Below are 22,070 nucleotides of genomic sequence, written 5' to 3' on the forward strand. Positions count from 1 at the left end.
GGAAATGAAACGGTTTGGTATAACTGAACATTGTGTTAGTGAATGCTTTTTAGATTTTTGTAGACAGCAAGAGGAATGCAAGTACTACTGACAAATTAAAAACCTTCTGTAAAGAAAGAGAGGTTTAGGAAGAGTACATGGTCATCATCCAGGACCACCGCCAGCAAACCGGTAATCTGCAACCTGTCTTCCTTCACCACTCCGAGTAGTAGATCTATGGCTACCCCTAGTTGTTCACCAGAGCCTGCCACTGGCTGGTTGGACTTGGCTTCCAGGGACCCATCTGAAGATTAAGGCAGCAGAAAACAGGCACAAGCTCACAGGGCGTAGACCCATCAGATGCCAAGGAGTAGCAGGTCTTAGTCAGGAGAGTCAATAGCAGCCAAAATAGCAGACAGGGGGTTAAACCAGAAAGAAAGGAGAAACATGTAAGGTATTAATCCAGAATCTAACCAAGGTCCAGCACTATTCTGAGCACACAGAACAAAAAGGAGCCAGGACAAAATCAAAGGCAAAGACAAATAGCAATACTCGACTTAACCTCCCCTACCTAGCAAAACTTGTAAAACCGCCATGTACTGAATCATGGCTAAATAATTTCCTGATACCTTGACAGGACAAGAGAAATGGAAACAAGTTTCATTGTGTAACCTACAGATGAATTGTTGATTTTTATTTTTTCAAAAAAGAGTTAAAGAGGTTGTCTCATCTCACCGTTACTAAGTAGTTAGTAATGGCAAGATGAGACAACCCCTTTAACTGGGCAGCAGAGAGGCTCAGTGGTTAGCACTGGTGCCTTGCAGGGGTCCTAGGTTTGAAGCCGACCATGGAAAACATCTGCATGGAGTTTGTAAGTTCTCCCTGTGTTTGCGTGGGTTTCACCCGGGTGCTTCGGCTTCCTCCCACACTCCAAAGACATTCTGATAGGGAGTGATACTTGTGAGCTCAAATGGGGACAGTGTGATGCTAATGTCTGTAAAGCGCTGCAAAATACGTCAGCGCTATATAAGTGTGTAAAATAAATGAAAATAACTGCAAGTATTATCTAAACCAGTTTGTCACCCATCTATCTGCACCGAACGATGGTAGCGATATTCATCATCCTCAGGTCAAAATTAATGTTAACAATTTTAATTTACCATTTCTTTGAAATTCTTATAAAAATCCACAAGAAATCAAAAATAACACTAGGAATTAATTTGCAAATATATTTAAAAGAATAAATACAATATATAGATACATGAAATAAATATAAATCTGAAAATATGAAGAAAAAAAAATATTCCTTTACGGAAACGACACTGGAAAAAAATTATATATATATATATATATGTATATATACATATACACTCACCTAAAGAATTATTAGGAACACCTGTTCTATTTCTCATTAATGCAATTATCTAGTCAACCAATCACATGGCAGTTGCTTCAATGCATTTAGGGGTGTGGTCCTGGTCAAGACAATCTCCTGAACTCCAAACTGAATGTCAGAATGGGAAAGAAAGGTGATTTAAGCAATTTTGAGCGTGGCATGGTTGTTGGTGCCAGACGGGCCGGTCTGAGTATTTCACAATCTGCTCAGTTACTGGGATTTTCACGCACAACCATTTCTAGGGTTTACAAAGAATGGTGTGAAAAGGGAAAAACATCCAGTATGCGGCAGTCCTGTGGGCAAAAATGCCTTGTGGATGCTAGAGGTCAGAGGAGAATGGGCCGACTGATTCAAGCTGATAGAAGAGCAACATTGACTGAAATAACCACTCGTTACAACCGAGGTATGCAGCAAAGCATTTGTGAAGCCACAACACGCACAACCTTGAGGCGGATGGGCTACAACAGCAGAAGACCCCACCGGGTACCACTCATCTCCACTACAAATAGGAAAAAGAGGCTACAATTTGGACGAGCTCACCAAAATTGGACTGTTGAAGACTGGAAAAATGTTGCCTGGTCTGATGAGTCTCGATTTCTGTTGAGACATTCAAATGGTAGAGTCCGAATTTGGCGTAAACAGAATGAGAACATGTATCCATCCTCTGATGGCTACTTTCAGCAGGATAATGCACCATGTCACAAAGCTTGAATCATTTCAAATTGGTTTCTTGAACATGATAATGAGTTCACTGTACTACAAACCGGATTCCAAAAAAGTTGGGACACTATACAAATCGTGAATAAAAACTGAATGCAATGATGTGGAGGTGCCAACTTCTAATATTTTATTCAGAATAGAACATAAATCACGGAACAAAAGTTTAAACTGAGAAAATGTACCATTTTAAGGGAAAAATATGTTGAATCAGAATTTCATGGTGTCAACAAATCCCCAAAAAGTTGGGACAAGGCCATTTTCACCACTGTGTGGCATCTCCCCTTCTTCTTACAACACTCAACAGACGTCTGGGGACCGAGGAGACCAGTTTCTCAAGTTTAGAAATAGGAATGCTCTCCCATTCTTGTCTAATACAGGCCTCTAACTGTTCAATCGTCTTGGGCCTTCTTTGTTGCACCTTCCTCTTTATGATGCGCCAAATGTTCTCTATAGGTGAAAGATCTGGACTGCAGACTGGCCATTTCAGTACCCGGATCCTTCTCCTACGCAGCCATGATGTTGTGATTGATGCAGAATGTGGTCTGGCATTATCTTGTTGAAAAATGCAGGGTCTTTCCTGAAAGAGATGACGTCTGGATGGGAGCATATGTTGTTCTAGAACCTGAATATATTTTTCTGCATTGATGGTGCCTTTCCAGACATGCAAGCTGCCCATGCCACACACACTCATGCAACCCCATACCATCAGAGATGCAGGCTTCTGAACTGAGCGTTGATAACAACTTGGGTTGTCCTTGTCCTCTTTGGTCCGGATGACATGGCGTCCCAGATTTCCAAAAAGAACTTCGAATCGTGACTCGTCTGACCGCAGAACAATCTTCCATTTTGCCACACTCCATTTTAAATGATCCCTGGCCCAGTGAAAACGCCTGAGCTTGTGGATCTTGCTTAGAAATGGCTTCTTCTTTGCACTGTAGAGTTTAATCTGGCAACGGCGGATGGCACAGTGGATTGTGTTCACTGACAATGGTTTCTGGAAGTATTCCTGAGCCCATTCTGTGATTTATTTTACAGTAGCATTCCTGTTTGTGGTGCAGTGTCGTTTAAGGGCCCGGAGATCACAGGCATCCAGTATGGTTTTACGGCCTTGACCCTTACGCACAGAGATTGTTCCAGATTCTCTGAATCTTCGGATGATGTTATGCACAGTTGATGATGATAGATGCAAAGTCTTTGCAATTTTTCGCTGGGTAACACCTTTCTGATATTGCTCCACTATCTTTCTGCGCAACATTGTGGGAATTGGTGATCCTCTACCCATCTTGGCTTCTGAGAGACACTGCCACTCTGAGAAGCTCTTTTTATACCCAATCATGTTGCCAATTGACCTAATTAGTGTTAATTGGTCTTCCAGCTCTTCGTTATGCTCAAATTTACTTTTTTCAGACTCTTATTGCTACTTGTCCCAACTTTTTGGGGATTTGTTAACACCGTGAAATTTTGAATCAACGTATTTTTACTTTAAAATCATACATTTACTCAGATTAAACGTTTGATCTGTCATCTACATTCTATTACAAATAAAATATTGACATTTGCCATCTCCACATCATTGCATTCAGTTTTTATTCACAATTTGTTTAGTGTCCCAACTTTTTGGGAATCCGGTTTGTAAAATGGCCCCCACAGTCACCAGATCTCAACCTAATAGAGCATCTTTGGGATGTGGTGGAATGGGAGCTTCGTGCCCTGGATGTGCATCCCTCAAATCTCCATCAACTGCAAGATGCTATCCTATCAATATGGGCCAACATTTCTAAAGAATGCTATCAGCACCTTATTGAATCAATGCCATGTAGAATTAAGGCAGTTCTGAAGGCAAAAGGGATCCAACACCGTATTAATATGGTGTTCCTAATAATTCTTTAGGTGAGTATATATATATATATATATATATATACACTGCTCAAAAAAATAAAGGGAACACTTAAACAACACAATGTAACTCCAAGTCAATCACACTTCTGTGAAATCAAACTGTCCACTTAGGAAGCAACACTGAGTGACAATCAATTTCACATGCTGTTGTGCAAATGGGATAGACAACAGGTGGAAATTATAGGCAATTAGCAAGACACCCCCAATAAAGGAGTGGTTCTGCAGGTGGTGACCACAGACCACTTCTGAGTTCCTATGCTTCCTGGCTGATGTTTTGGTCACTTTTGAATGCTGCCGATGCTTTCACTCTAGTGGTAGCATGAGACCGAGTCTACAACCCACACAAGTGGCTCAGGTAGTGCAGCTTATCCAGGATGGCACATCAATGCGAGCTGTGGCAAGAAGGTTTGCTGTGTCTGTCGGCGTAGTGTTCAGAGCATGGAGGCGCTACCAGGAGACAGGCCAGTACATCAGGAGACGTGGAGGAGGCCGTAGGAGGGCAACAACCCAGCAGCAGGACCGCTACCTCCGCCTTTGTGCAAGGAGGAACAGGAGGAGCACTGCCAGAGCCCTGCAAAATGACCTCCAGCAGGCCACAAATGTGCATGTGTCTGCTCAAACGGTCAGAAACAGACTCCATGAGGGTGATATGAGGGCCCGACGTCCACAGGTGGGGGTTGTGCTTACAGCCCAACACCGTGCAGGACGTTTGGCATTTGCCAGAGAACACCAAGATTGGCAAATTCGCCACTGGCACCCTGTGCTCTTCACAGATGAAAGCAGGTTCACACTGAGGACATGTGACAGACGTGACAGAGTCTGGAGACGCCGTGGAGAACGTTCTGCTGCCTGCAACATCCTCCAGCATGACCGATTTGGCATTGGGTCAGTAATGGTGTGGGGTGGCATTTCTTTGGAGGGCCGCACAGCCCTCCATGTGCTCGCCAGAGGTAGCCTGACTGCCATTAGGTACCGAGATGAGATCCTCAGACCCCTTGTGAGACCATATGCTGGTGCGGTTGGCCCTGGGTTCCTCCTAATGCAAGACAATGCTAGACCTCATGTGGCTGGAGTGTGTCAGCAGTTCCTGCAAGACGAAGGCATTGATGCTATGGACTGGCCCGCCCGTTCCCCAGACCTGAATCCAATTGAGCACATCTGGGAAGTCATGTCTCGCTCTATCCACCAACGTCACGTTGCACCACAGACTGTCCAGGAGTTGGCAGATGCTTTAGTCCAGGTCTGGGAGGAGATCCCTCAGGAGACCGTCCGCCACCTCATCAGGAGCATGCACAGGCGTTGTAGGGAGGTCATACAGGCACGTGGAGGCCACACACACTACTGAGCCTCATTTTGACTTGTTTTAAGGACATCACATCAAAGTTGGATCAGCCTGTAGTGTGTTTTTCCACTTTAATTTTGAGTGTGACTCCAAATCCAGACCTCCATGGGTTGAAAAATTTGATTTCCATTTTTTAATTTTTGTGTGATTTTGTTGTCAGCACATTCAACTATGTAAAGAACAAAGTATTTCAGAAGAATATTTAATTAACTCAGATCTAGGATGTGTTATTTTTGTGTTCCCTTTATTTTTTTGAGCAGTGTATATATATATATATATTCTTTTTTTATTTTATTTTTTTCCCAAAAAAGTTCCATAAACTATTGAAGAAGATAATCAAGATCTTGAAGAGCTTCTTCCTCTGTATTGGCTGAGGTTTATAATCCATGGAAAGTGTTTTTCTTTTCCAGTGTTTCATAGTCACCGGATGAAGAATCTTGACTTCATGGGGGATGCGTCCAGGCGCGGACTGGCCTACCGGGGAGGTGGGGAATTCCTCGGTGGGCCCCCAGTCTCCTGCGCCCGAGATAAGATGGAGGAGTAATTATTTCTCCTTTCTTAGGAGAGATAATTATTGTAACCACTAGTTGGCAGTATCGCACAGTGATGCAGCCTTCTACTGGTTTACATTGTACAGGAGGCCCAGCAGTATCTTCTAAACTTCCCGACTGTTTGCAGTGAGGGAGGAGAGAACATGTCTGGCCATCCTCCTGCCCTTCCTGCTGTCAGGAAACTGTGGCTGCTGGAGAAAAGGGCTCCACTGTGGTGCTGGGCTGATTTCTCAGGTGTGTGACAGTAGTGAGCTGTAGGAGACTGTAAGGGGGAAATAGGGGATTTGTTTATAGCAGACACAGATCTATGAATGTGTGCTGCTCTCTGCAGAGTTCAGAGTGGCACTGGGGGGACTCTGCCCTAGGTCCCCCCCAATGCCTCTGTTTTAGGTGCACCCCCATAATAGATTGTGTCGGCAGATAAGAACCATTTGGCCCATCTAGTCTGCCCAATATACTGAATACTATGAATAGCCCCTGGCCCTATCTTATATGAAGGATGGCCTTATGCCTATCTCATGCATGCTTAAACTCCTTCACTGTATTTGCAGCTACTACTTCTGCAGGAAGGCTATTCCATGCATCCACTACTCTCTCAATAAAGTAATACTTCCTGATATTACTTTTAAACCTTTGCCCCTCTAATTTAAAACTATGTCCTCTTGTAGCAGTTTTTCTTCTTTTAAATATTCTCTCCTCTTTTACATTGTTGATTCCCTTTATGTATTTAAAAGTTTCTATCATATCCCCTCTGTCTCGTTTTTCTTCCAAGCTATACATGTTAAGGTCCTTTAATCTTTCCTGGTAAGTTTTATCCTGCAATCCAAGTGCCCCAGCTCCAGATGCCCCCCCAATGCCCCCACTATAAAAGCACCCCTAATATTAAATCTTTTTCTAGTTGCCCCTCTAATACCCTTGCAGCTGCTCCAGGATCCCCACTATTACCATGCCTCAGTTGACCCTAATGCCTCTGCTTTAGGTGAACCCCCATTAGTGCTCCAGTTCTAGATGCCCCCACTCTAAATGCACCACTGATATTGCCTCTTCTCCAGTTACCCCTGCTCCAGGATCCCTACTATCACCCTGCCTCAGGGGACCCTAATGCCTCTGCTTCAGTTATGACCCTCCGTTTGTGCTCCTTGCTCACGTTGCTCCTCTAGCACCTTTGCTTGGGCTTTGTTAAAGGTTGCGACCTGCAAAGAGGGTTGGACTTATGCCCAAAAAATTCTGCACAGTGCGTCACATTCTCCAGTATTGACACGTATGGTTTACATGGCGGCAGTGATGATATTCCGTGTTTACAGGCATCACTGCTGCCATGTAAAGAGATACTGGTGGAGTGGTGGAGGATTTAAAGGGGTTGTGCAGCTTTTCAAGTTATCCTCTCCACACCATGGGGCATAACTATATGATTAGTGGGGTCCGATTCTACGACCACCACTGATTCCAGGAACGGGTCCTGTTCCCCCTTGTTGATGGTGTGACAGGCCACACATACTCCCTGCTGCTCCATTCATTCTCTTTGGGACCACTGGAATTAGCCAGCGCTGTACTCTGCCATCTCCGGCGACCCCTTAGAGAATGGATGGAGAGGCAGGGCATATGCTCGACCTGCCACTCAATCAAGAGCGGGGATCAGTGGTGGCTCCAGCGTTCAGACCCCCATGGATCACTTGAATAGAGAATAACTAGAAAAGTGGACACAGGCCCTTTAACAGGCGAGTATTTTTATTTCAGTTTGACACATATTTTGGGCAAGATTTTAAATTTTCATTTAATTTTTTTTTTTACACCCAAAGAAAACCTTTAAGGATAGGGAATGTGAAAATGTCCAACAGCTATGACACGAAAGGTTATAAGTGTCTGATTGGTGGGGGTCTGAAGCTTTTACTTATCCAGGCCATTCTGAGATTGTTTTTTCGTCAGATATTGTACTTCATGACACTGGTAAAATGGAGTAAAAAAATAATAATTTTTATTTATAAAACAAATACCAAATTTACCAAAAAAGTTTTAATTTCTCTACTACTATAATTCATAGTAATACCTACAAAAATTGTTATTACTTTACATTCCCCATATGTCTACTTTCATGTTAGGATCATTTTGGGAATGACATTTTATTTTTTGGGGATGTTACAAGGCTTAGAAGTTTAGAAGCAAATCTTGAAATTTTTCAGAAATTTTCAAAAACCTACTTTTTAAGTACCAGTTCAGGTCTGAAGTCACTTTGTGAGGCTTACATAATAGAAACCACACAGAAATTACCCCATTATAGAAACTACACCCCTAAAGGTATTCAAAACAGATTTTTACAAATTTTCTTAACCCTTTAGGTGTTCCACAAGAATTAATAGAAAATAGAGATACAATTTCAAAATGTCACTTTTTTGGCAGATTTTCGATTTTAATAATATTTTTCCAGTTACAAAGCAAGGGTTAACAGCCAAACAAAACTCAAAATTTATAGCTCTGATTCTGTAGTTTACAGAAACACCCCATATGTGGTCGTAAACTGCTGTACGGGCACACGGCAGGGCGCAGAAGGAAAGGAATGCCATACGGTTTTTAGAAGGCAGATTTTGCTGGACTGTTTTTTTTACACCATGTTCACACCATGTTCCATTTGAAGCCCCCCTGATGCACCCCTAGAGTAGAAACTCCAAAAAAGTTACCTTATTTTAGAAACTACGGGATAGGGTGGCAGTTTTGTTGGTACTATTTTAGGGTACTATGATTTTTGGTTACTCTATATTACACTTTTTGTGAGGCAAGGTAACAAGAAATAGCTCTTTAGTTTTTTCAGTTTTTGGGAGATTATCTTAGGTAGGGTCTAATTTTTTGCGGGATGAGATGACGGTTTTATTGGCACTATTTTGGGGTGCATGTGACTTTTTGATCGCTTGCTATTACACTTTTTGTGATGTAAGGTGACAAAAAATGGTTTATTTAGCACAGTTTTTATTTTTTATTTTTTACGGTGTTCACTTGAGGGGTTAGCTCATGTGATATTTTTATAGAGCCAGTCGATACGGACGCGTCGATACCTAATATGTATACATTTTTTTTATTTATGTAAGTTTTACACAATAATATCATTTTTGAAACAAAAAAAAACATGTTTTAGTGTCTCCATATTCAGAGAGCCATAGTTTTTTCAGTTTTTGGGCGATTATCTTAGGTAGGGTCTCATTTTTTGCAGGATGAGATGATGGTTTGATTGGTACTATTTTTGTGAGAATATGACTTTTTATCGCTTGCTGTTGTACTTTTAGTGATGTAAGGTGACAAAAAATTGTTTTTTTTTAGTTTTTTACGGTGTTCATCTGAGGGGTTAGGTCATTTGATATGTTTATAGAGCCGGTCGATACGGACACGGCGATACCTAACATGTCTACTTTTTTTTTCCCCTATTTTGTAACAATTTTTTTTTTACTTTATTTGGGGGAAATGACGTGTTTTTTTTTACTTAAAACTTTTAATTTTTTAAGGGGAAAACTTTATTTTTTCAACTTTTTTTTCACTTTATTTTTTGTCCCACTTTGGGACTTCAACTTTTGGGGGTCTGATTGAAGTAAGAGAGCCCCTTTAATCTTCCTGCTCCATAGGGGGAGTAGGACAAAAAATATCATCTACTGTACTGATGGCCATCACGGAGGGACATCTTTTGGGGCAATATATTGTGCTGTTCTGTGCTATATGGTTCTGATGCTATGGGATTTTTCACTATGGTATTGCTGAAAAAGCTTATTTGTGCAGCTTCATCTTCTGTCAATTTGGACCCCCCTACAAGATGGGGCCACTTTTAAGATTTTTTTCCAGGGTGACTTTTAGTTCCCAGTCCACACCAGGAAGGGTCTGTGGGTGTATTATTCAGAGGGAGACCCCAGAAACAGCAGAAAAGATAACTGGTTTGAGGCACTCCAAAGGAGCTAAAAGAGGAGGTGATATACACTCACCTAAAGAATTATTAGGAACACCATACTAATACGGTGTTGGACCCCCTTTTGCCTTCAGAACTGCCTTTATTCTACGTGGCATTGATTCCACAAGGTGCTGATAGCATTCTTTAGAAATGTTGGCCCATATTGATAGGATAGCATCTTGCAGTTGATGGAGATTTGAGGGATGCACATCCAGGGCACGAAGCTCCCGTTCCACCACATCCCAAAGATGCTCTATTGGGTTGAGATCTGGTGACTGTGGGGGCCATTTTAGTACAGTGAACTCATTGCCATGTTCAAGAAACCGTATTGATATGTAGAGAAAATCTAAATCGCACATCCTCATTCCTATACTTCTGATATGACAACTGTTTACAATTTTCAGCATTTCTTTTGATAAAACATGGCTATACAGCACTGTTATCAATCATTTGCTGTGCACTATAAGGAGGCATTAGTATACAGTTTGATCAAAGAGCATAGGCCCACTTACCGCGACAAGGTTGCCTCTTTTAAGTGGGGACCTACTCTAACTATGGCGCGGCGCCGTGCGACGACCACCGCGCCTCCACACCGCTCCAGCAGGCAATGGGATCCAATTGTAAACAGTTGTCATATCAGAAGTATAGGATCGAGGATGTGCGATTTAGATTTTTTCTACATATCAATACAATTTATATGCTTTACCCTCTTTTCTCCCCCCTCTGAATCAGCACTCCTCCCCATTTGGCTCAGGTGCTTTTAATTAGCAGAAGTCTGCAAAGGGTCTATAAATTCCTACCACATCTCAGTTGGAGTTCCTGAGAGGCTGTGAACAGATGAGCTCTTTGCACAAGTTCACATGCGGCGCTGGACGGCGGCCGTCGCTGCTTCTGTGCTGTGCTGGTGGAGTGATGGGACCCGGGGCCTAGGTGACTTTGCCGCACAGTGGGACCGATGTGTGGCTGCTGGATCCCATTGCCTGCTGGAGCGGTGTGGAGGCGCGGTGGTCGCCGCACGGCGCAGCGCCATAGTTTGAGTAGGTCCCCACTTAAAAGAGGCAACCTTGTCGCGGTAAGTGGGCCTATGCTCTTTGATCAAACTGTATACTAATGCCTTCCAATAGTGCACAGCAAATGATTGATAATAGTGCTGTATAGCCATGTTTTATCAAAAGAAATGCTGAAAATTGTAAACAGTTGTCATATCAGAAGTATAGGAATGAGGATGTGCGATTTAGATTTTCTCTACATATCAATATGTTCAAGAAACCAATTTGAAATGATTCGAGCTTTGTGACATGGTGCATTATCCTGCTGGAAGTAGCCATCAGAGGATGGATACATGTTCTCATTCTGTTTACGCCAAATTCGGACTCTACCATTTGAATGTCTCAACAGAAATCGAGACTCATCAGACCAGGCAACATTTTTCCAGTCTTCAACAGTCCAATTTTGGTGAGCTCGTGCAAATTGTAGCCTCTTTTTCCTATTTGTAGTGGAGATGAGTGGTACCCGGTGGGGTCTTCTGCTGTTGTAGCCCATCCGCCTCAAGGTTGTGCGTGTTGTGGCTTCACAAATGCTTTGCTGCATACCTCGGTTGTAACGAGTGGTTATTTCAGTCAACGTTGCTCTTCTATCAGCTTGAATCAGTCGGCCCATTCTCCTCTGACCTCTAGCATCCACAAGGCATTTTTGCCCACAGGACTGCCGCATACTGGATGTTTTTCCCTTTTCACACCATTCTTTGTAAACCCTAGAAATGGTTGTGCGTGAAAATCCCAGTAACTGAGCAGATTGTGAAATACTCAGACCGGCCCGTCTGGCACCAACAACCATGCCACGCTCAAAATTGCTTAAATCACCTTTCTTTCCCATTCTGACATTCAGTTTGGAGTTCAGGAGATTGTCTTGACCAGGACCACACCCCTAAATGCATTGAAGCAACTGCCATGTGATTGGTTGACTAGATAATTGCATTAATGAGAAATAGAACAGGTGTTCCTAATAATTCTTTAGGTGAGTGTATAGTCAACAGGTGAAAACAAATGATGAGGAAGATTGGATGGGAAAATGTGAACGTGTGAGTAGATCCCCTGGTGGTCTCATGCTCTGACACAATAATGGCCACAAAAACCTAATAAAAGGCAACCCCACTTGTAGGTGACTTTGTAGTCATTCTCTTCATCACCAGGGTCTATAAACTTTACCTATGATATGTCCTGCTTGTAGAATGACACTGTCTGGGTTCCATATGTTTAAGATCCAGGGGTTAAAAAAGGATGATGCCTAGAAGAAAGAACTCACTTCAAAAAACCATGGAGACTTCAAGCTTCATGGCATAAATAATAATCATCAGATTAATATGAACGTTGGACAATTTTTTATTTTTTTTTATTTAAAATTTATATAAATAATCTATAAGAAATCCAATAAATAAAATGCAATAATATGATAATTTAAATGAATTAGCAAATATATAATAAAATAAATAAATTAATTATAGATATAAATATATTCAAATAAATTATATAAATACATAAAATATAAATTAATCTTCTTTAAAACATCAAAGAATATTCATCTTTTTTTAGGGATATTCGACAAAAGAAACATATTTTCTTAGAAGGCCCAGAAAACATTGATGAGGAGAATGAAGTTCCAGAAGAGTTTCTTCTTCTGTGGCGGCTGGAGATTACAATCTGTGGACAGTGATTTTCTTCTTTCTCTTTCTAATATTTCATAGTCACCATTAGTCATAGGATGAAGAAGATTGACTTCATGGGAGATGCGACACAATTAAAGCTTGGAAATTGAATCCTCTAGACTTGTGGATCTTCTTTAAAACTTCTTTGTAGTTATTTTACATGAGCCCAACACCCAACATCTTCCACCATTAGTGAGATGAGGCTGAGTAACACGGCGTCCTGGAGACATTGTGGAGATGCCTACAATAAAATAAGTCAAGGGTTTATTAGGCACGTTGTGGATGCACCATTCTCTATAAATTCCTACATGTCATCTCCTCTATCTGCCATCTATGCTCTTTCTTCCTTCTTTCTTTTTAATGAAATTAGATTGTATAATATAAAACCCTTTAGTCATCAGAAGAACCTCATCTACTCTAAATGTCTAGGCTCATTTCTCTGCCCCATCATGGAGGGCAGAGTGATATGGTGCATGTTACATCTGTTGGCCAGTGTCAAACTCTTACCTCTTCCAAAAATTGCTGGAGATGGTGAAGCCATGGCATCAGCTCCTCAGAAGGTGTGCTACTGTATTCTGATGACTCCCTCTGACCAAAAGAAACACAAAATGATAAGTTATGGGTCAATATGTCCAGAACCAAAAACAATACATCAAATCATGAACCAAGCAAAGAGTGACAATGAAAACCATATGAACTTACACAGATCAGAAGATCATCCCTGATCTTGAGGAACATCATGAGTGACTGTGATACAGGGTCAAGCACATCAGATGTGGCCAGATTTGCCAGAATCTCTGCTGTTATTGTAACTCGCTTCAAAGTCAGAATCAGACGGTCACTGGGCTGTATAAGAGAAGATGTTTAAAAGTTTATAGGTTTATAAAAGTGTTTCCTTGTGTATATTTGTAGGTAAAGTTTTATTTTAGAAGATTATTGTGCAAGAAGGTGATGAGCAAGTAAAGAGACAGCCTGCTTACATTTAGGTCACATACAGACGGCTTGTGTCTCATCATTCTTCTGTAGCATTTCATTGCACTGGTGGAAATGTCCTTCTCCTGCGGAGGGTCAGAACAGGATTTGTTGGAGCTTTATATCAATTGTGGTACATATTATACACAATAAATATTGTAATGACTTAATTAAGAAAATGTTCTAATAGAGTGTGACTGCTGATGTCTAATAGAGGGTCAAGAGTCAAAAGCCAGGAACCGATGGTAGATGGGAGCATCTATGAAGTTGGTTACTCTACAATTCTATCAACATATAATATAGGATCAATTTTCTTGAAGATTTACCGGTAGTTTCCTTCCTGACTTTTGACTCAACCTCCATATCCACGGATCAGACTCCTCTCAGTAGAAGACAATCTTCCCCCTTACATGTTCATTCTGCAGTCCTTTGATCATCTTGATGTCAGTGGAAGATACTGATTTATATCTGGACATTGAACAGCGTCTCTTGTGTGGATGTCCGGTCACGGCAACAAATAGAATACAGAAGACCACCAGTCTGACGTCCATGGCTGGAGTATTGGTGTCGATCTGGAGACTTTCTTCTCCTCCTTTGAAACTGTGTATAAGATATTAATACATATGATTATTGTACATAAACTCATCATGTAAATGTCCACAGATCTGATGTTCTGTATATACACCCAGGAGAAGACACTCACCTGCCCGGTTGTCTTGTGTCTCTCTGCTGCTGATCTCAACTGTGGCTCAAGTCTTCCCATCTTTCTCCTTTTATATTTCAGTCTCATGGAAAGAAATTCCTTCATTTTCAGAATGTGGAGGAATCTTCTCTCTAACGTTCAGGATTCAAGAGACAGGAGACAAAGCAGCCGTGGGAACTCTTTACAACTTTCAGTTTCCTTACTATACAGGTGAGAAGGAGACGTCAGGTAACTGGGAGAAGATTCTTAAGACAAACTCCTTCCCCTAATACAGGAGGAGCTATAAACATAATGAGGATCCTCCCGTCACTCAGTAACTACCTCCATATCTGTATATCACAAGGTTTTCTCCTGTCATATGTAGTAATGGAGCAATCTCCTATTAAGCATTTAAATGTGGCTCTGGACTTTTGATTTACCCTCTATATTAGACCTCAGCAGTCACACTATACTAGAACATATTCTCAGTGGAGTCATTACAATATATCATATGTTTAATACACATTAAATGATGTAAAGCTCCAAGAAATCCTGCTCTAACCCTTCACAGGAGACCATGTACACCATGAATGGCGACACACAAGCCATTCTTGTATAATAGTTCTCGAAAATCAATACATCTAGTGAAAGATCTTCAATCATCATGGCTTCTGAAGCAAAGCCTGTAACAGGAAACTTCAGCTACAAAATTTCAGCCAGGTCAACCTAAGAAAATTTTTGGAGTAGGGAATGACAGTGGCAATGGTTTAGGTTTGAGGAAGATCCAGCTGTAGTGTCTGCTATTACTCAGAGGAAGAAACTACAAAAAATTTGAAAAGATCATCGGTTTGAGTCCCATGAAGGGACAGACAAGAGGAGGTGATACTGTGGTCAACAGCTGAAGACAACTGACGACTGGACACAGAGGAGATGAAAGTGGATGTCCTGAATCATTCCTTTAAAGGGGTTGTCCAGTTTTAGGAAGAAACTGGACAAAACAGAGAATCTGCCAGCGAAAACTAAGTGATCTTTACCTGCCGCTACTCCGGTCATGATATCTTTACACAACTGCATGTCATGTTAACAACACATGGCGACTGCAGCCAATCACTTGCCTCAGCAAGGCACCAAAGAGACCAGTGATTGGATACAGCCTTCAGGTGTGATTGATGCAACCGGGTAAACAGATCTCGGAGAACTGATGTAGAAGCGAGGGGATCTGTCAAGTAAGCAAGGATCATTTCTTTATTGCAGGTGGATCCACTTACACCTCCTAAGCTGCATGGTAAGAGCAAGAAGAGGTTAAATAGAGCAACAGGAAACACTTTCTTTTATTGCTCCATCTATCGGTCCACAGAAAACGTGGAAAGCGGTTACCTTCCACGTTCGTTCCATTTTTTTTTCTCACTTGCATCAATGAAAAGGGCTATTCTCATGTGCAAACATGGACAGACATAGCCTTAAAACTATGGGAGTCTAAAAATATATCAAGAAAGATTTAAAGCAGTTGTCTCATCAGTTTAGGCTCCTCTAACCTCCAGCTATCAGCTGAGGGAAGTTACATCTGGCCAGACATTTCTCCAGCAGCGGACGCTGTACCAAAGCTGTAGCAGGAGACCCCCTCTATGATGCCCATACGACTCTGATAAGACTTAACAGAAAAAAAGATGAGCATTTTCTACAAGGCACTGAAGAAAATGGAAATGAAACGGTTTGGTATAACTGAACATTGTGTTAGTGAATGCTTTTTAGATTTTTGTAGACAGCAAGAGGAATGCAAGTACTACTGACAAATTAAAAACCTTCTGTAAAGAAAGAGAGGTTTAGGAAGAGTACATGGTCATCATTCAGGACCACCGCCAGCAAACCGGTAATCTGCAACCTGTCTTCCTTCACCACTCCGAGTAGTAGATCTATGGCTACCCCTAGTTGTTCACCAGAGCCTGCCACTGGCTGGTTGGACTTGGCTTCCAGGGACCCATCTGAAGAGTAATGCAGCAGAAAACAGGCGCAAGCTCACAGGTAGTAGACCCATCAGATGCCAAGGAGTAGCAGGTCAGGCAAAGACAAATAGCAATACTCGACTTAACCTCCCCTACCTAGCAAAACTTGTAAAACCGCCATGTACTGAATCATGGCTAAATAATTTCCTGATACCTTGACAGGACAAAAGAAATGGAAACAAGTTTCATTGTGTAACCTACAGATGAATTTTTATTTTTTATTTTTTTCAAAAAAGAGTTAAAGAGGTTGTCTCATCTCACCGTTACTAAGTAGTTAGTAATGGCAAGATGAGACAACCCCTTTAGCTGGGCAGCACAGAGGCTCAGTGGTTAGCACTGGTGCCTTGCAGGGGTCCTAGGTTTGAAGCCGACCATGGAAAACATCTGCATGGAGTTTGTATGTTCTCCCTGTGTTTGCGTGGGTTTCACCCGGGTGCTTCGGCTTCCTCCCACACTCCAAAGACATTCTGATAGGGACTGATAGTTGTGAGCTCCATTGGGGACAGTGTGATGCTAATGTCTGTAAAGCGCTGCAGAATACGTCAGCGCTATATAAGTGTTTAAAATAAATAAAAAAAACTGCAAGTATTATCTAAACCAGTTTGTCACCCATCTATCTGCACCGAACGATGGTAGCGATATTCATCATCCTCAGGTCAAAATTAATGTTAACAATTTTAATTTACCATTTCTTTGAAATTCTTATAAAAAAAAAACAAGAAATCAAACATAACACTAGGAATTAATTTGCAAATATATTTAAAAGAATAAATACAATATATAGATACATGAAATAAATATAAATCTGAAAATATAAAGAAAAAAAAAATCCTTTACGGAAAAGACACTGGAAAAAAATTATATATATATATATATATATATATATATATACACTCACCTAAAGAATTATCAGGAACACCTGTTCTATTTCTCATTAATGCAATTATCTAGTCAACCAATCACATGGCAGTTGCTTCAATGCATTTAGGGGTGTGGTCCTGGTCAAGACAATCTCCTGAACTCCAAACTGAATGTCAGAATGGGAAAGAAAGGTGATTTAAGCAATTTTGAGCGTGGCATGGTTGTTGGTGCCAGACGGGCCGGTCGGTGTATTTCATAATCTGCTCAGTTACTGGGATTTTCACGCACAACCATTTCTAGGGTTTACAAAGAATGGTGTGAAAAGGGAAAAACATCCAGTATGCGGCAGTCCTGTGGGCAAAAAAAATTTCGGGATGAGATAACGGTTTGATTGGCACTATTTTAGGGTGCGTTTGATTGTTTAAACGCTTGCTATTACACTTTTTGTGATGTAAGGTGACAAAAAATGGCTTTTTTTACACGTTTTTTTTTTTTACGGTATTCATCTGAGGGGTTAAGTCATGCAATATTTTTATCAAGCAGGTTATTACAGACGCGGCAATACCTAATATGTATACTTTTTTATTTATGTAGTTTTACACAATGATTTCATTTTTGAAACAAAAAAAATCATGTTTTAGTGTCTCCATAGTCTGAGAGCCATAGTTTTTTCAGTTTTTGGGAGATTATCTTAGGTAGGGTCTAATTTTTTGCGGGATGAGATGACGGTTTGATTGGCACTATTTTGGGGTGCATATGACTTTTTGATCGCTTGCTATTACACTTTTTGTGATGTAAGGTGACAAAAAATGGTTTATTTAGCACAGTTTTTATTTTTTACGGTGTTCACTTGAGGGGTTAGCTCATGTGATATTTTTATAGAGCCAGTCGATACGGACGCGTCGATACCTAATATGTATACATTTTTTTTATTTATGTAAGTTTTACACAATAATATCATTTTTGAAACAAAAAAAAAACATGTTTTAGTGTCTCCATATTCAGAGAGCCATAGTTTTTTCAGTTTTTGGGCGATTATCTTAGGTAGGGTCTCATTTTTTGCAGGATGAGATGATGGTTTGATTGGTACTATTTTGGTGAGAATAGGACTTTTTTTCGCTTGCTGTTGTACTTTTAATGATGTAAGGTGACAAAAAATAGTTTTTTTTCAGCACAGCTTTTATTTTCAATTTTTTACGGTGTTCATCTGAGGGGTTAGGTCATGTGATATGTTTATAGAGCCGGTCGATACGGACACGGCGATACCTAACATGTCTACTTTTTTTCCCCCCTATTTTGTAACAATTTTTTTTTTTACTTTATTTGGGGGAAATGACTTTTTTTTTTTTTTACTTGAAACTTATAATTTTTTAAGGGGAAAACTTTATTTTTTCAACTTTTTTTTCACTTTATTTTTTGTCCCACTTTGGGACTTCAACTTTTGGGGGTCTGATTGAAGTAAGAGAGCCCCTTTAATCTTCCTGCTCCATAGGGGGAGTAGGACAAAAAATATCATCTACTGTACTGATGGCCATCACGGAGGGACATCTTTTGGGGCAATATATTGTGCTGTTTTGTGCTATATGTTTGTGATGCTATGGGATTTTTCACTATGGTATTGCTGAAAAAGCTTATTTGTGCAGCTTCATCTTCTGTCAATTTGGACCCCCCTACAAGATGGGGCCACTTTTAAGATTTTTTTCCAGGGTGACTTTTAGTTCCCAGTCCACACCAGGAAGTGTCTGTGGGTGTATTACTCAGAGGGAGACCCCAGAAACAGCGGAAAAGATAACTGGTTTGAGGCACTCCAAAGGAGGTAAAAGAGGAGGTGATATACACTCACCTAAATAATTATTAGGAACACCATACTATTACGGTGTTGGACCCCCATTTGCCTTCAGAACTGCCTTAATTCTACGTGGCATTGATTCAACAAGGTGCTGATAGCATTCTTTAGAAATGTTGGCCCATATTGATAGGATAGCATCTTGCAGTTGATGGAGATTTGAGGGATGCACATCCAGGGCACGAAGCTCCCCATTTGGCTCAGGTGCTTTTAATTTGCAGAAGTCTGCAAAGGGTCTATAAATTACTACCACATCTCAGTTGGAGTTCCTGAGAGGCTGTGAACAGGTGAGCTCTTTGCACAAGTTCACATGCGGCGCTGGACGGCGGCCGTCGCTGCTTCTGTGCTGTGCTGGTGGAGTGATGGGACCCGGGGCCTAGGTGGCATTGCCGCACAGTGGGACCGCTGTGTGGCTGCTGGATCCCATTGCCTGCTAGAGCGGTGTGGAGACGCAGTGGTCGCCGCACGGCGCAGCACCATAGTTAGAGTAGGTCCCCACTTAAAAGAGGCAACCTTGTCGCGGTAAGTGGGCCTATGCTCTTTGATCAAACTGTATACTAATGCCTCCCAATAGTGCACAGCAAATGATTGATAATAGTGCTGTATAGCCATGTTTTATCAAAAGAAATGCTGAAAATTGTAAACAGTTGTCATACAGTCCTGATCAAAAGTTTAAGACCACTTGAAAAATGGCAAAAAATCATATTTTACATTGTTGGATCTTAACAAAGTTCCAAGTAGAGCTTCAACATGCAACAAGAAGAAATGAGAGTGAGACAAAACATTTTTTGAGCATTCAATGTATTGAAAATAACGATTAAACTGAAACAGGCTGTTTTTCAGCTGATCCAAATTTTAGGACCACATGCCTTTAAAAGGCCAAATCTGTGCAAAGATGTGGATTCATTGTCATTTTCTGTCAGGTAGTCACACGTTGTGATGGCAAAGGCAAAAAAATCTCCCTTTTTAAACATGCTTGGGTTTTTGAACTGCATAAGCAGGGTCTCTCACAGCACGCCATCGCTGCTGAGGTGGGACGCAGTAAGACAGTCATTTGGAATTTCTTAAATGATCCTGAGGGTTATGGAACAAAAAAGTCAAGTGAAAGACCCAAAAAAATTTCATCAGCACTGAGCCGGAGGATCCAATTGGCTGTCCGTCAAGACACTGGATAATCCTCGACCCAAATTAAGGCCCTTACTGGTGCTGACTGCAGCCCCATAACCATCAGACGGCATCTGAGACTGAAGGGCTTCAAAAACAAAAAAGTCTTCAAAGACTTTGTCTCCTTGAACGCCACAGAACTGCTCGTTTGGACTTTGCAAGAGAGCACCAAACATGGGACATTCAAAGGTGGAAGAAAGTTTTATTCTCTGATGAGAAAAAATTTAATCTTGATGGTCCTGATGGTTTCCAACGTTACTGGCATGACAAGCAGATCCCACCTGAGATGTTTTCTACGCGCCACAGTGGAGGGGGCGCCATAATGGTCTGGGGTGCTTTTTCCTTCAGTGGAACAATGGAGCTTCAGGAAGTGCAGGGGCGTCAAAAGGCCGCTGGCTATGTCCAGATGTTGCAGAGAGCATTCCTCATGACTGAGGGCCCTCGTTTGTGTGGTAACGACTGGGTTTTTCAACAGGACAACGCTACAGTACACAATGCCTGCAGGACAAGGGACTTCTTCCAGGAGAATAAGATCACTCTTTTGGCCCATCCTGCGTGTTCCCCTGATCTAAATCCAATTGAGAACCTTTGGGGATGGATGGCAAGGGAAGTTTACAAAAATGGACAACAGTTCCAGACAGTAGATGGCCTTCGTGCGGCCGTCTTCACCACTTGGAGAAATGTTCCCACTCACCTCATGGAAACGCTTGCATCAAGCATGCCGAAACAAATATTTGAAGTGATAAACAATAACGGCGGAGCTACTCATTATGGAGTTCATGTTTGGAAGTTGGATTTCTGTTTTGGGGGGGTTTAGTTTTTTTTTGGAGGTGTGGTCCGAAACTTTTGAACAGCTGAAAAACAGCCTGTTTCAGTTTATTCGTTGTTTTCATTAAATTGAATGCTCAAAAAATGTTTTGTCTCACTCCCATTTCTTCTTGTTGCATGTTGAAGCTCTACTTGGAACCTTGTTAAGATCCAGCCATGCTAAATATGATTTTTTGCCATTTTTCAAGTGGTCTTAAACTTTTGATCAGGACTGTATCAGAAGTATAGGAATGAGGATGTGCTATTTAGATTTTCTCTACATATCAATATGTTCAAGAGACCAATTTGAAATGATTCGAGCTTTGTGACATGGTGCATTATCCTGCTGGAAGTAGCCATCAGAGGATGGATACATGTTCTCATTCTGTTTACGCCAAATTCGGACTCTACCATTTGAATGTCTCAACAGAAATTGAGACTCATCAGACCAGGCAACATTTTTCCAGTCTTCAACAGTCCAATTTTGAGGAGCTCGTGCAAATTGTAGCCTCTTTTTCCTATTTGTAGTGGAGATGAGTGGTACCCGGTGGGGTCTTCTGCTGTTGTAGCCCATCCACCTCAAGGTTGTGCGTGTTGTGGCTTCACAAATGCTTTGCTGCATACCTCAGTTGTAACGAGTGGTTATTTCAGTCAACGTTGCTCTTCTATCAGCTTGAATCAGTCGGCCCATTCTCCTCTGACCTCTAGCATCCACAAGGCATTTTTGCCCACAGGACTGCCGCATACTGGATGTTTTTCCCTTTTCACACCATTCTTTGTAAACCCTAGAAATGTGAAATACTCAGACCGGCCCGTCTGGCACCAACAACCATGCCACGCTCAAAATTGCTTAAATCACCTTTTTTCCCATTCTGACATTCAGTTTGGAGTTCAGGAAATTGTCTTGACCAGGACCACACCCCTAAATGCATTGAAGCAACTGCCATGTGATTGGTTGACTAGATAATTGCATTAATGAGAAATAGAACAGGTGTTCCTAATAATTCTTTAGGTGAGTGTATAGTCAACAGGTGAAAACAAATGATGAGGAAGATTGGATGGGAAAATGTGAACGTGTGAGTAGATCCCCTGGTGGTCCCATGCTCTGACAAAAACCTAATAAAAAGCAACCCCACTTGTAGGTGACTTTGTAGTCATTCTCTTCATCACCAGGGTCTATAAACTTTACCTATAATATGTCCTGCTTGAAGAATGACAC

At 41.3% G+C, this 22,070-nt stretch overlaps 1 protein-coding gene across 1 annotated transcript; it reads right to left on the bottom strand.

Annotated features, from left to right (window-relative positions):
- Positions 1–12,667: 12,667 nt before the first annotated feature.
- LOC120978147 (interferon lambda-3-like) lies at positions 12,668–15,223 on the bottom strand. The gene is made up of 7 exons (XM_040406373.1): positions 15,205–15,223; positions 14,733–14,853; positions 13,899–14,088; positions 13,497–13,574; positions 13,219–13,362; positions 13,024–13,104; positions 12,668–12,757 (listed from the first exon to the last, which is right to left on the bottom strand). The coding sequence occupies exons 1-7, from the start codon at positions 15,221–15,223 to the stop codon at positions 12,668–12,670; spliced, it is 723 nt and encodes a 240-aa protein (XP_040262307.1).
- Positions 15,224–22,070: the final 6,847 nt, after the last annotated feature.

The sequence above is a fragment of the Bufo bufo genome, chromosome 8, assembly GCF_905171765.1.
Source record: "Bufo bufo chromosome 8, aBufBuf1.1, whole genome shotgun sequence".
Classification (NCBI taxonomy): domain Eukaryota; kingdom Metazoa; phylum Chordata; class Amphibia; order Anura; family Bufonidae; genus Bufo; species Bufo bufo.